The sequence below is a fragment of the Pantherophis guttatus genome, chromosome 1, assembly GCF_059756535.1.
Source record: "Pantherophis guttatus breed Tessera chromosome 1, ASM5975653v1, whole genome shotgun sequence".
NCBI classification, from domain to species: domain Eukaryota; kingdom Metazoa; phylum Chordata; class Lepidosauria; order Squamata; family Colubridae; genus Pantherophis; species Pantherophis guttatus.
In genome coordinates, this window is record NC_142063.1 from 53,683,377 (window position 1) to 53,697,561 (window position 14,185).

General features: G+C 37.6%; 1 protein-coding gene across 50 annotated transcripts in view; it reads right to left on the bottom strand.

Annotated features, from left to right (window-relative positions):
* Positions 1–14,185, bottom strand: part of TMEM63C (transmembrane protein 63C) — a 75,474-nt gene that overhangs the window by 17,710 nt on the left and 43,579 nt on the right. For 26 of the 50 annotated variants that reach the window (XM_087873876.1, XM_087873894.1, XM_034418199.3 and 23 more), the window contains 9 exons: positions 11,418–11,505; positions 10,593–10,630; positions 8,979–9,121; positions 8,752–8,803; positions 7,963–8,071; positions 6,737–6,810; positions 4,053–4,133; positions 1,407–1,527; positions 237–370 (listed from right to left, as the gene is read on the bottom strand). In XM_087873876.1, coding sequence (XP_087730002.1) covers positions 237–370; positions 1,407–1,527; positions 4,053–4,133; positions 6,737–6,810; positions 7,963–8,071; positions 8,752–8,803; positions 8,979–9,121; positions 10,593–10,630; positions 11,418–11,505 — 840 coding nt within the window. Of the gene's footprint in view, positions 1–236; positions 371–1,406; positions 1,528–4,052; positions 4,134–6,736; positions 6,811–7,962; positions 8,072–8,751; positions 8,804–8,978; positions 9,122–10,592; positions 10,631–11,417; positions 11,506–13,916; positions 13,950–14,185 lie in introns of all 50 variants that reach the window. The other 24 variants (XM_087873828.1, XM_087873826.1, XM_087873772.1 and 21 more) reach the window with 1 other exon arrangement.

A 14,185-nucleotide genomic window follows, 5' to 3' on the forward strand; every position in this document is an offset into this window, starting at 1 on the left:
GTGGAACCCTTGAATCAGTGCTTTTCAAATCTGGTAACTTTAAGATGCCAGCTGGGAATTCTGGCAGTTGAAGTCCTAAAGTTGTCAAATTTGAAAAAAACAACCTTCTCTAAATTATCCTTCGGTCTCAACTGTGGCAGAGGCCTATTGCTAATTTTGAAGTACTGTAAGGATCCCACTCTCATCCATTGGCTTCTTAGCCTCAGATAACAAAGATTTGTAGTAAGAAGACTCACGTGGCTGTCATTCTTTCATCCTGGAATGTGACGAAGGCCATGTCAAGGCGCTTGAGAGCAATCCGGCTGCGTTCAGCATTAAACTCATCTGTCAGTTTCTCCTCTAGCTCCCCATAGTACTGCTCAGCATCCACCTAGTCAAAAAGAAATAAATTTACTTCTTTTTTGTCATTGATTTTAAAATGTTAGCTAGAATAAATGCTAGATGGGGTCAACCAACTTCCTATATTCTCCCAGAGGCAGCTTTCATTGGTTGTTTCTCCAAATAATATATTGGGAAACTTAGAAAAGTCTGAAACTTAAGGCCACTTTTAAGTATCTGAACTGATTAGACCTTTTTCTCTTTTTCTCTTTTTGCTTTTTATTGTTTTTTCCCCTTATCAGGATATTTAAATAATTCCCTTTATATATTTGCTAAACAGATGAATAGTACTGGCATTCAGGTCGCCATCTTTGTCATCAGTCATTCCTTTTGGCTAACTCTCCAGATACGTTTACTGTTATGGGGATTAAAAGGCAGCGGAGAGCCTTTTCTCTGTAACTATCTCCAGAAAACCTGACCCATCATGGTTTCTTTTCAGTCTGAAAAGTGACGTGTATGATCCCTTGATAATGTTCTCAGGAGACAATCACTGAGCAACTCCCAGAATTGAAGTCCCCTCTATTGTCAGATTTTCTATTTGTATGAACATGGCCCAGGTTGAGAAATGCTAATGTAGGTGATGAGAATGTGGCATGGCTACAATCTTTGTTTTTAAAACAAAAACTAAAATTCATTCAGAGCTTAACTGACCCCAGCTACCCACTAAAACAGGGGTCTCCAGCCTTGACAACTTTAAGACTTGTTGAAATCCACAAGTCCACAAGACTTAAAGTTGCCAAGGTTGGAGAACCTTGCACTAAAAAGAATGTTCTCAAAGTCCAAAGTTGAAATCTTATCTTTGGTATGAGCTCAGCCTAGGTGACTAGGATGGCAGAACTGGGCATTCAGCTTTCTTTTTGAGCTGGGCTATTATTTCTTTTATGGTCAATATGTGATATTGAAGGAAGCTGTCTCTCGCCCAGGCCAATGACTGACAGCATATACATAGCAACGGGAGGGAACATGAGACCCAAAGTTCCCAGTGCAGATTTTTTTACAATCAGTTCATATTTTTATATTCTTTGTACCTCTTCAAAACCACAAATACGGCAGCAGAAAATTCGAGCACAAGGATGGATTTTGATCATAATCTTCCCTTCCTTTTGAGCCTTGGTTGTGAAGTAAAGCCTCCCTTTCATTGCCTTGCGCCTGGAAGGTATAAAATTAGGGGCGGGGAGGGGAAATGTTAATGCAGCTATCCATTTCTTTACAACATCTTTACGACACTTTTCCAAATCTCGTATTTCATGTTCTTACAAATGAAAATTTCTGGCACTTTTGATTTGGAATGAATGGCAATAGCAATAGCACTTAGACTTTATATAAGGCTTCATAGTGTTTACAGCCCTCTCTAAGTGGTTTATAGAGTCAGCCTATTGCCCCCAACAATCTGGGTCCTCATTTTACCGACCTCAGAAAGATGGAAGGCTGAGTCAACCTTGAGCCAGCGAGACTCGAACTGCCAAATTGCTGGCAGCTGGTGATCAGCAGAAGTAGCCTACAGTATTGCATTCTAACCACTGCACCACCATGGCACTTGAAACTGTAAGAATATTTTCTAGGAACGATGGTGAAGACCATAATAGACCAAAACAAGTTGAATGAGGCTTCCATTATTCCTAGTTGGATCTCATGAGTCCTCTCTTTTGCTGATGTGTAATTATACTAAAAATAATGTTTGGAGATATCATTCAGAAAATGGTGTATTTGATGAGGGCATGAAAGCCGATGAATAATGTCAACTGGTAGGAAGGGCCCCTTTGATTAGAGCACCCCTATTTGATGATTTCCAATTTGGTTGACTTTAAAAGGCAAGTAAGATAAATGCATGGACCCTCTCATTGGTTGTTGGTTTTGATGGTATTATTGGAAGATACTCTTGTTTTCAGTTTAGATGGCTGCCATTTGATAGGCATATGATTAGCCACTGTGAGAGCCAAATGCTGGGGCAAGCAAATTTTGGTCTGATTTATTGTGTTTATTATGTGTTTAAATTAAAGAAGTTGCTTCTTTCCTTCTTTTGTCATACAGAGACAATATATGCCTCTTGAATATTTGAGCCATAGTTGCATTCCTTTCCTAATATTGTAAAAGACCTCAGCTAGTCTCTTGGTGCTCAGGGTAAATGTAAACAAGACAGATAAATTATTTGGGGCAGGGGAAAGTTTCAACCCAAAAACGCTTATAGAATTCAATATTTTCACATTCCAATAAGAAAATAGTACGTTATTTAATTATCCATTGGATTTTATATTTTCCCGAGTATTGAAAAATCTTTCACAGCATTAAAACACGTAGTTATAAATGCATTTCAAAATATAACAACATTTAATTACATATGAAACTGTCACATTGTTACTTCAGAAATGTTATATTTCATGAGAAATAACAGAAAGTGTACATTTCTGATTTATTTTAGTGGAGATTTTTATATTTAATTTGGATTCACCTCATTTTCTACTACTAACTGATATTAATATTGAAAAAACTTTAAAAGCCTATAGGAAATTAGGAATAGCTTTTTGTACTACAACCTTCCTTTCATGGCAGCAGCTTCAAAATTGAAAACTGCCTTTATTCACAGAACAAAAGACTGACTGGGCCCTGAAAAGGGCTTCGACTTGGTTTTGAAACAAATGTCTCAAATTATGACATTCTCTCCCTGTTCCAGAATTCAGGTTTGATGCCAAGGTTTTTAATTTTCCAAAATGAGCTTGACACATCTTTTCACTGACCAGTACTTCTGATTGCTTCTGTAGCCCTGTTTTCAGAAAACTATAAAAGATTTATGGCTTTAACTGCATTACCAGATATATTATCATTTTTTTTGTTCCTTTAAATCTCTGCAATTTCCTTGGCAAAATTTTTCAGAAGCAGTTTGCCATTTCCTAGTTCCTCAGGTTGACAGCCGAAGTCTTGGCCAAAGTCAACCAAGCTGGCTTTGTGCCTAAGGCAAGACTAGCTCCTCACTCTCTGTTTTTAGCTTGGTGCCTTCAACTACTACACCAAGCTGATTCTTTTTATGAAATTGGTATTCTTTAACTATGAAGTATTCAATCTAGTGAAGTGTAACCTGAAATGCAAGGTTCTTTTAAAAGAACAATAAAATAAACTGAACCAATATATTAAGTACATATTTTGATAAGGTTTTTCAAAATAGCAGATTAATATAGAAACTGAAGTGAATTACATGCAGTGGTGGGATTCAGCCAGTTCGGGAGAACTGGTTGTTAACTTTCTGAGAAGTTTGGTGAACTGGTTGTTGGAAGAAATCATTAGGGCAGAGAACCGGTTGTTAAATTATTTGAATTCCACCATTGATTACAAGGATTAAAACCAATGCAAAAATGACAGGCAGCGGAAACAGAATTAATGGGTTCTATTGTGACGCTTGTATTTTAAGGGAGTAAATAAATGGATAAAGCATACCAGGTTAAATAAAAATTGTTTCTTGAGCAAAGGACAAGAAACTACTTTCTTTTTTGTCTCTTCACTAGATGAAGAAAGGTGATGACATTTTTTTATAGTGGTGCTTATTATTATCTAGTCATATTTTTTTTAACCAAAATTCCTCTAGCATGATCCCGATGCACAGAGACACCAGAACATTTTCCTCCACACATTCTGAGGGGCTCAGAATAACTCAGCTGTAAGCAAGACTTTTGAAAGCCTACCTCTCTGAATCCAGCTTCATCAATCTGCGAACATCAGAGCAAAATTGGACACCAGTCACTGTGCAACTTGGATAAGCCTCACTATCAGAAGAGATAATCAAAATCTTTAATTGAACAAAAATCTAATATTCCTTGTAGAATGTGCTTGGAAAAATGGGCATCCCAGAACATTATTCTCACACAAAACCCATATACCAGTTAAGAAGTCACAGCATGAACAGAATATGGCAAAATAGCCTGGCTCCAGCAGGATAAGTGAGACAAGACTGTATATTTTCCACTTATTTATTCAATCTATATCACGGGTCCCCAACCCCTGGTCTGTGAATTAGTACCAGTCCATGGCCCACTGGGAACTGGCTGTGCAAGCGGGCAAACACGCAAAGCTCCATTTGCACAAGTGACAGGTGTATGTGCAAAACCATCCTCTCTTCCCCCATATCTGCTGCCCTGCTGCTGCTGCCAGTCCACCGAGCCGGAAGGATTGGGGATTGCTGACCTACATGATGAATATACAGTATAGTATAACACTGTATATAGCCATGATGGCGAACCTATGGCATGACTTCCAATCCCACTGGAAGTCAGCAAATGGGCCATTTCCGGCCTCCGGAGGGCCTCCGGGGGGTGGTGGGGAAGGCCATTTTCACCCTCCCTAGGCTTCTAGAAATCCTCTGGAATCTGGGGAGAGTGAAAAATGGGCCTTCCGGTCCCACTGGAAGTCGGCAAAAGGTCTGTTTCTGGCCTCCGGGGGTGGGGATGGCCATTTTTGCCTTCCCCAGGCTCCTAGAAAGGTTCTGAAGCCTGGGGAGAATGAAAAACGGGCCTACCGGGCCCACTGTGCCATTGCGTGCCAAAAGTGGGGGGAGTGGGGGGACACACGCATGTGCGGGGTGCATTGAATTATGGGTATGGGCATGCATGCATGACCTCCCCACCTCCCACCGCTTTTGGCACGTGACGGAAAAAAGGTTCGCCATCACTGGTATATAGTATATTAAGATTGGAAGTAGATGAGCGTTGCTTTAAAATTGGAGGAAGAAATGTTAATAGCTTCACTATGCTGATGACGCTAATTTGAATCTGCAAATAAGACTTGATGGGTCATAATTAATCAAAATGTCCAAATCAGCTTTCAGAAATCAACTCTCACAAGAGAAAATGCTTCATGAAAAGAGAAAATAATGGTTAGTTATTGTAACTGATGTTATTTGAGTTGGCATACTTTTAGAATTAAAAAAAAATAGAACTCCACTTAGGAAAGACAGGTGGATGGGGGTGACAAAATCTCAGTTGCTCATTTGATTGATTAATAACAGATCCAACCTCCCCTCCCATCCTGCCTACACCCTTCCCATCTTTAATTGGATTATAGCGTTTGGCTGGTTTTTAATTTATTTATGTTTTTAGTATATTTAGTATATTTTCATAATTGTAAGCCACCCAGATGGGTAACCAATACATTTTATAAATAAAGAAATAACTCCCTAATTATAATTTTATTATCAATTTTTCACTCTGGTTTCTATGAATCACATATATGGGTAGATAGCAAGCTAAATTATTTTCAGGCAGGTTTTGAGAGTCAGAAACAAGGAAACCACTCTCCCTAAAGCTGCATCCATATGAATCAAATGTTCAGCCTGTAATGCTTCACAGACATTAATAGTTATGCCTGCATTGTCTGGCAATTGGATGTTTGTGATAGTCAGACATAATTCAGGCGAACTGATCTCTAATGATATCTGGCACAATCCATATGATAGCAGTGACTCACTCTTCAAAATGAAGCATAATGGAAATGGGTTCTTTGCAAAAGGCTGACGTCTCATCCAAGCTAATGTGAATCTTCTATATAGATCTCTCTCCAATTGGTTAGAGAGAAAGACAGTAAAGAGGATAATGTCCTGGTTGAAATTAAATTCTAATACTGTGTGCAGCATTATATGGTTGAAGTAAATTCCAGATATGACGACAAAGCATATAGATTACTAGTGTGTTGCAGAAATGAGACTGCAGTTGACAAATGGTTCAAACAGCTTCCAGATGAGCTTAAAGAATATGAGAAGTTCTAAGCAGGAAGCAATGCTACATGAGCTTACTAATCCTACTTTATGAATATATGCCAACAGCTTCATATCAAGCTGGAAGAAAGTATAAAGTGGCATACTTCAGGGCTCCATGCTAGGCTGTCTACAGTAGTCCTTGACTTACAATTCATTTAGTGACTTACAACGGCACTGAAAAAAAGTGACTTATGAATGTTTTTCACAGTTACGACCTTTGCAGCATCCCCATGATCATGTGATCAAAATTCAGATGTTTGGCAACTGGTTCATACTTATGACCATTACTGTGTCCCAAGGTCATAGGATCACTTTATCGTGACTCTCTGACAAGCAAAGTCAATGGGGAAGCCATTAGTTACCACCGGGTAACTAATTTATCAACCACAGTGATTCACTTAACAACTGTGGCAAGAAAGGTCATAAAATGGGGCAAAACTCACTTGATAAATGTGTCACTGAACAACAGAAATGTTGGGCTCAATTGTGGTCGTAAGTTGAGGACTACCTTTACTGTTGAATGTATTTATTAGTGACTCCTTACCCATGGTTATCATTAGCTAAAAGAGCATGTTTATTGAAAAAAAATAATAATACTGAGCATATAGTTGTACTTACTGGAAGTGTTTGATAACAAGAGATGTATCTGTGATTTCTTTGGGAATCTTGGTAACCATCAATGTCCGGGCCAGCTAAAAGACAAGAAAGGAAGAGGTCAGAAATGGAGACACTTTAATAGCTGCAACATTTGGCAGTTTCCAATATTTTGCCACTTAAACTCTAGTATTATTTGTACTCATTATTTTCTTCTAGCGTAGGACTACAGACTTATATTACAAGATGATATATTTGGCTTAAACTTTGCAAGAAAATATTTAGTGGTAAGAACAGTTTAATAATAGAAATGGCTAATTAAAATATTGCTGTGTCACCCTCATCCTGCATCACGCAGGGCTTTGCATATCTACTGCTATTTTATGACCCTGAGGTAACAAATTGCTTATGCGGTGAAAGCTTACTCCTCTCAGAATAAAATTTGTATGATCAAACTGAATTGCAGCATTTAAACAATCTCAAACTAATATTTGGACAAATTTCTTCCCTGGCCTGATACAACAACAACAACAACAACAACAACAACAACAACAACAAATAATAATAATAATAATAATAATAATAATAATAATAATAATAATAATAATAATAATAATAATAATTTTATTTCTATACTGCCCTTCTCCCAAAGGACTCAGGGCGGTGTACAGCCAATTTAAAAACACAAGACACAACAATGATTAAAAATTAAAATAATTAAATAGATTTGGCCGGATTAAAACCCCAAAAATTTAAAATACCCTAATTTAAAATTATTATGTTGATAGCCCAGCCTGGCGGAACAACAGGGTCTTCAATGCGCAATGAAACACCCGGAGGTCGGAGATCTTACGTATTTCTGGGGGCAGTTCATTCCACAGGGCTGGGGCTCCCACAGAGAAGGCCCTCCCCCTGGGTGTCGCCAGCCGACATAACTTGGCTGATGGCACCCTGAGGAGACCCTCTCTGTGGGAGCGGACTGGTCGGTGGGAGGCTATTGGTGGCAGAAGACGGTCTCGAAGGTACCCGGGTCCTATGCCATGGAGCATAGGATGAATCATGAATGTCTAGATCGGTATTTTTAAGTCTTGACAAGTTTAAGATATGTGGACTTCGATTCCCAGAATTCTTCAGTCAGTATGCAGTCCACACATCTTAAACTTGCCAACGTTGAGAAACACTAGTCTAGAGAGTGTCCATCTCTGAAAGGTGAGAAAGGTAGGTATCAACGAGGCCATTGCAATTATTACCTTTTCATTTTCCTTATATTCTAATTGGATGGAATGATGAGTCATGCAGAGAACAGTGATGATGAAATAGAGGAGAGCAAAGATACTATGCAGCCACAAGAGACGGTCACTGCAATAGAGCAAAAAAGAGAGACATTTTCAGATGGGAAAAATAGGTATCTTTATCAGAAAACAAGATAACTACTATTTCCTAGAAGATGCCAGCCATTCCTTGTTTTCAGCCATTAATTCGATTCATTTTATGTTGACTCTGTAAACCGCTTAGAGAGGGCTGTAAAGCACTTTGAAGCGGTATATTAAGTCTAAGTGCTATTGCTATTGGTCTATCTGTAATATAGAAAGTTGGCTTCACCATTGTATATTGTCATAGAATCATGATTAATGCATGGAAGAAGCCTTAGTCAACAATGTCTTGAAGGAAAACAAATCATTTTAATGCTTGCAACCAAAATAAAGCACCAAAATAAAAATTTCACCTGGCATTAATTCAAAATCACAAAGCTACATTATAGAAATCAGTGGTGCAGAATTTTTTAAAGACAGTAGCTCTTTTTGAGGGGAAGGACAGTTGGACATACATTTATATTTATTATTTGTAGCTTACAGTTCAACTGTAAGATACAAACATTGCAACCCACTTATGCATATATATACTGGACTCAGAAAGTTAGACAAAATAAATAAGGATTTATTGAACACTTATTTATTTATGTATTTACCGAAAATGGTCCATAATGCCATCATTATAAACAGTAAGTAATTTAACTCTGAAGAAATTGAATCACTTACTCTTTGGGAACATTTGCAATTGTGGTTCGGCCAAAATTAGCTGGATTTTTTCCTGAAAGAGAGAAAGGAGACAGAAGTTAGTGCATTTTTAACAAAAGGCATTTTATTCTTCTAAGAACAGCATTGTACTCATAATGCCTGCAAAGTTGTAGAGTGGTATTTTTAAGCTTTTAGAATGCTGGTGTTCTCAACAATTAATTGTCCAGTGAATTTGAAGGGCTACATACCAAGGAGATCACCAGAGAAGTTGACTGGAAGGATGACAGCCACAGAGAGCACACAGACAATCAAGAGCAGCACCAACAGATGCCGCTGGAAAGAGAGGTAGGTTGTGGCATCAATTCCACACTTGCTTTGAATTTCTTCATCTCTGAGAAAGGAAGGAAGGAAGGAAGGAAGGAAGGAAGGAAGGAAGGAAGGAAGGAAGAAAGAAAGACATGTCAACTCAATAAGATCCCCTTCTACCTTTCATCCAGAAATGGAAAAAAAAAAAGAACAGCATTGACTATGTAGTTTTCTTGCCAGAATAAAATAGATGACATGCTCAAGAGAGGGATTTTATTTCTATGCTTTATGCTTTATAAAATTAGGCCTATGTGACAAAAAAAAAAAAAGTATTAGCAGGGCTCTTTAGTCCGTAAGTGTGCATACCCAAAGAGGAATTCCATTCCTTACTATATTGAGTATCCTCAAATCAAAGAAAGCAATAAAACAAACAAAATCCAGGTATCCCACCTAAAACCTTAAAACAAGTTTTTTAAGTGGAATCTTTTTAGCATAAAAGGATAGAAAGGGCTTGAAAGGAGTTCCCCTTAAATAAAACAATAATAAAGTGAAATAGCAATATATAATAGTAATTCAGTGTAAAATTGTTTTTCTGAGCCATCACATATGACACCTCAAATACCACCTTACCTAACCTGGTGCTCTCTAGATGTGATGGATTGCAACCCTCCTTATCTCCAGCCAGCAGGAAACCTGCAGTTCAACACATCTAGAGGGCACAAGGTTGGGGAAGGATGGGTCAGGGTGATAAGAAAACAGCATTAATTAATTTGCTTTCAAAAAAATTATTCTGTTTACTTCCCCACACACCCCTTTGTTTCTTTTCTAGGTTTTCATACATAAATTATTCTCTTCCTCTTACGCAGCCACCTGCATTCTTTTTTTAAAAAAAAATATAGATGAGGGACATATTTCTTAAAAAAAAAACATGTACAGGTTTTCTTCAAGTCTGGCATTTCCAAATATGTTTTAGAACATGAATTTCACATGCCTTTGGATTTTTTTTTAAAAAAAATGAACATTGTGTTATAAAATCCAGTTCCATGAGAAGCCCAAAAGATCATGATGTTCCAATTTGCATATTAAATACTGAGGTATTGATTAGGAAGAAGCGGGAACTAAATTATTTTCTCAACACTACTATTTATTATTATTATTTTAAATTCTAAATTAGCGAGAGCCTTTAAAAAAAAAAATCAAATTTAGAGACCACCAATCTCACTCTCAGAGTCAGTCTGGCAGTGTGTAATTAAAAACATAAAAACCATATAAACATACTAGATCTCAGTAAAAGGCAGCTTTTTGTAACAAACAAACTTGAAAATAATATCTTTATGACACAGCAATAGCTAAATGAGTGGGATGATTTCTTCTGTTTGAAGAGGCAACTGAGTGGGAGGAAAAATTAATTCCTTATTGAATTTCCAATTTCTCTCTTTTTTAAAAAAAACAACCAGCATGGAAAGGAAAATATCATCACAGTAATCACTCCATCACATAAAAGATGAAGCAGATTATGAACTTTCGTCAATATCGCCACAGTGATATGTACTCACTTCATCTGGTAAATTGAAAGAAGCCAGGAGCAGAATCCCTAGGAAGGAAATTGGAGAATTTCAATGAGCTAGCTAAAATCAATTATAGAAGAAACTATTATCTATGTCTGTTTGTTCCCCCTAAATATGGTGTAAGAGTAAAGTAACTGAGCGTATTATTATTCTTGTCTTAAACAAGGATAAAATCTTTGTTACTGTTAGTCGCGAAGTCGTGTCTGAACTATTGCGACCCCATGGACAATGTTCCTCCAGGCCCTTTAATGCCAAGTAACATTGGTCACAGGACCACAGGAGTTGAAATTTAACAACATCTGGAAGGACATAGATTTCTCAACTCTTGGCTTGGAATAAGGAAGATACAGTAAGGGACTTGGCCATGAGATCAGTATTCAGACTTAAAAATATTTTAAAACTGATTACTGTGTTTGAAATAAACTGTCATGAAGACAGGTTGTCCAAACGTTTTTAATCTTTTCCAGACATTTTTGAGGAAAAAATATTGTACAAATTATCAAAAGCAGGAGTTTCAAGCAGATGGACCCTTTACCTCATTGAACTTGGCATTTCTTTTGATTTAACAACATTATCAAATTGATATCAGAAAATAGCAGCTTGACAAGGGAAGCAATGACAATCACTTTGCCTTTTGGGGAAATTCACATGTCCATAAAGCTGATGGATATCATTCACTCTCAAGTCATCAGCAACCCTGTTTTTGCTTTCCTATATCAAGTTGATGGAAATGGGCAAATAGGGATAGGGATTCTCTTTGTCATAAAAGTTTTTTTCTAACCCTCCCTCCTCCGCAGCCCCTCTCAAACTTACCACATCTTTGTTGTCAGCATCCAAGGGGCTGCTCTCAGAAGGGGACTTCTCTTTTTCACTTTGTTCTCCATAGAAGAGGGATGTCAGGCTTCCCATATATAGGAAGTAAATGACAGGGAAAAGAAAAGGGGGAATATGGAGAAAGATAAGAGGAAGACAGTGTAAATTAGATATAGAGGAGGAAAAGAAAAAGAACGGAGAGAGGAATATTATTCCAACCAAGCCACTTTTAAATATCTACAGTTCCACAACCTCAGGACACCAACAAGCCTAAAAGAAGAAGAGTGACAATATTCCAAGAAGATACTGATGCTCAAGAAAGTTTAAGAAAACAGATGTCTGCCCTTCTCCAATAAATGTTACAGCTTTAGTGGTCTTGGAAGAAGTGTGTAGGTGCCATTGTAGAGAGTATGGAATTGGAAGCCAGAAGAACATATGCAGCCAAAAGCGTTTTAATGAATTAAGGACTTTGGGATTGTACACATATATCCTTGTTCTTGCCTGAACCGCTTGAATTAGCCACATCTTTTTTGCTTCAAGTAAGAATTTACTAATCTTAGGTGGGGAGGGATGGAGAACTTCAGAGGGAACAAAATCTTAGGTGCATGATTGATTGCTAGAAAATTCAGTCATATGAATTCTTTAAACTATCTTCGATAATATTCTATGGCATCTTATTGGAGCTGAGAAATCAGAAGCCTCTGGTTACCTTTACTGGATTCTGATACATGCTCTGGTTTCTCTATCTTTATTGCTTTGTAACCAGGGGTGGGCTGCTGGGGGTTTGCAGGGGTTCAGAAGAACCACTAGCTAAGATTCTGTGCAGTTCGGAGAACCCCCAAATCCCACTCCTGGCTCTAATTTTTCTGCTCTTAGGAAGCAGACGCAGCCTTATACTAATTTAGCATCTTTGTGTATATAATGGCCAGGATGATGTTGCTGAATTGTAATTCCTAATAGTCCTTTGAAAGTACTTTTTATCTAGTACAATACCATCTAAAATTAATTTCTGCTTTAAAAAAAAAACTGAAGATGCTGGGAGTTACATTTGGGAACTTCTGTGGGTGAAGCATAGTCCCCACCCCTCAATTAGGGTTGACCATATTCATATCTACCAAGGTATACCAAACCCCAACATGGAGACCATGATTTGACAAGTTTGAAGCTCATGCTCTCCGCTGTACTAGGCATTTGGTCCATTACTTAGGGAAAAAAATAAGTGCACCAAATATTGTTAAGCATTGCTATTGTGCAGTGATACTCCCTGCATAGCAGCATGGCTGAGGTAATGCAAGATACCTACGGAAGTACTCATAACCTAAACATCCCTTTGCTCATAGGTAGCATTTCATGATTAGACTAAGACCAGAATTTAAAGCCCTCGTTCTAGACTCCATTTTGATATCTGCAATCTTTGGCACTTACTTGAAAATTATATCTGGAAAAGATGTACCATAAATAGGAGAAGGAACAATGCCCAGAGCCAAATCAAATCACCAGTGGAAAAGTAACAGACTATTTATACAAACCAAGAATTAATCAATCTTACATAATAGCATTAAGAATGGCCAGATCAGAATTTTCAGTAAGAGTAATTACAAAACTGTAAGCATTCATGAAAAGGACACCCACTACATATTACAAAAATGTGATCCTCTAGAATAGATTAAAAGCATGGATATTTTAAAATTCTACTTTAAGGTAATGGTGAAGAAACAGTATTTTAAGTATTAGATGCTGACTCTAACCTTCCCATTTACCCAACATTAAACAATCAAATCAAACCCATCATTATCAGACAGACAATATATTATAGATTAACAACCAAGAGAATATTTTAAAGTTTACCCATGTTACCAGATGACATTCAAACATCCTGTGGAAGGAAGAAAAGCCACTGCAAAATGGGAAGGAAGTGAATTAAAACAATTCACATAGAGCAGAATGTCTATCGAGATTCTCAGTCCTCCAGGTCATGGTTGTCCCAAAGGTGATTTTTCAAAAGGCAACTAGACTTTCTTATTTTTCCCCCCTTGAAGACGTTTCATTACTCATCCAAGAAGCTTCTTGAATGAGAAGTGAAACATCTTCAAGGAAAAAAAAACCCGAAATCCAGTTGCCTCTTGAAAAATCACCTTTGGGACAATTAGGAGCAGATCCACCCTACTTGACATCTCTAATAAAATTAATCCAATCAGCCTCCACCACTCAACCCACCTTCTTTTCTGCCTTCTCTGGAAGAGAAAAAGTATCACTGATATAATTTTATTTTGTTTTACCCTGGGTCTTTTTAGTTTCAAGGCCAAGAACTCCTTGAAACACAGATGGAGAAACCTTTTCCATCTTGACAAACAGTTGATTTGGGGAAAGCTAATTGATCCTGGGTAGAATTGATAGACTGTCAAATGCTCCTTTAAAAGCAGTGGCGATTCTTTTTCTTTCACAAAAATTCTCAATTCCCCAAGCCTTCGATTCCCTTATCACCACTGTATCATTTACTCGTAGGAGTTCCATGTGCTTGGAGGCAAACGGCTGATTAAAAGAAGAACAACAGTAGTCAGTGGGAGGGAAACCTTCAGAGAGTAATAACAAGCAATATTACTAAGTGAGATGTATAGGATGCAGACAAACATCTCAAAAAGGGTCAGAATTAGAGAACTGCACTGGTGTTTTTTCTTCTTCCAAGAAAGCTGTTTTGATTATTCCTACATTACAGGAAATAGAAGGAAGCCTATTAAGGCTAACATACAGCTACCACTTAGGGAAAT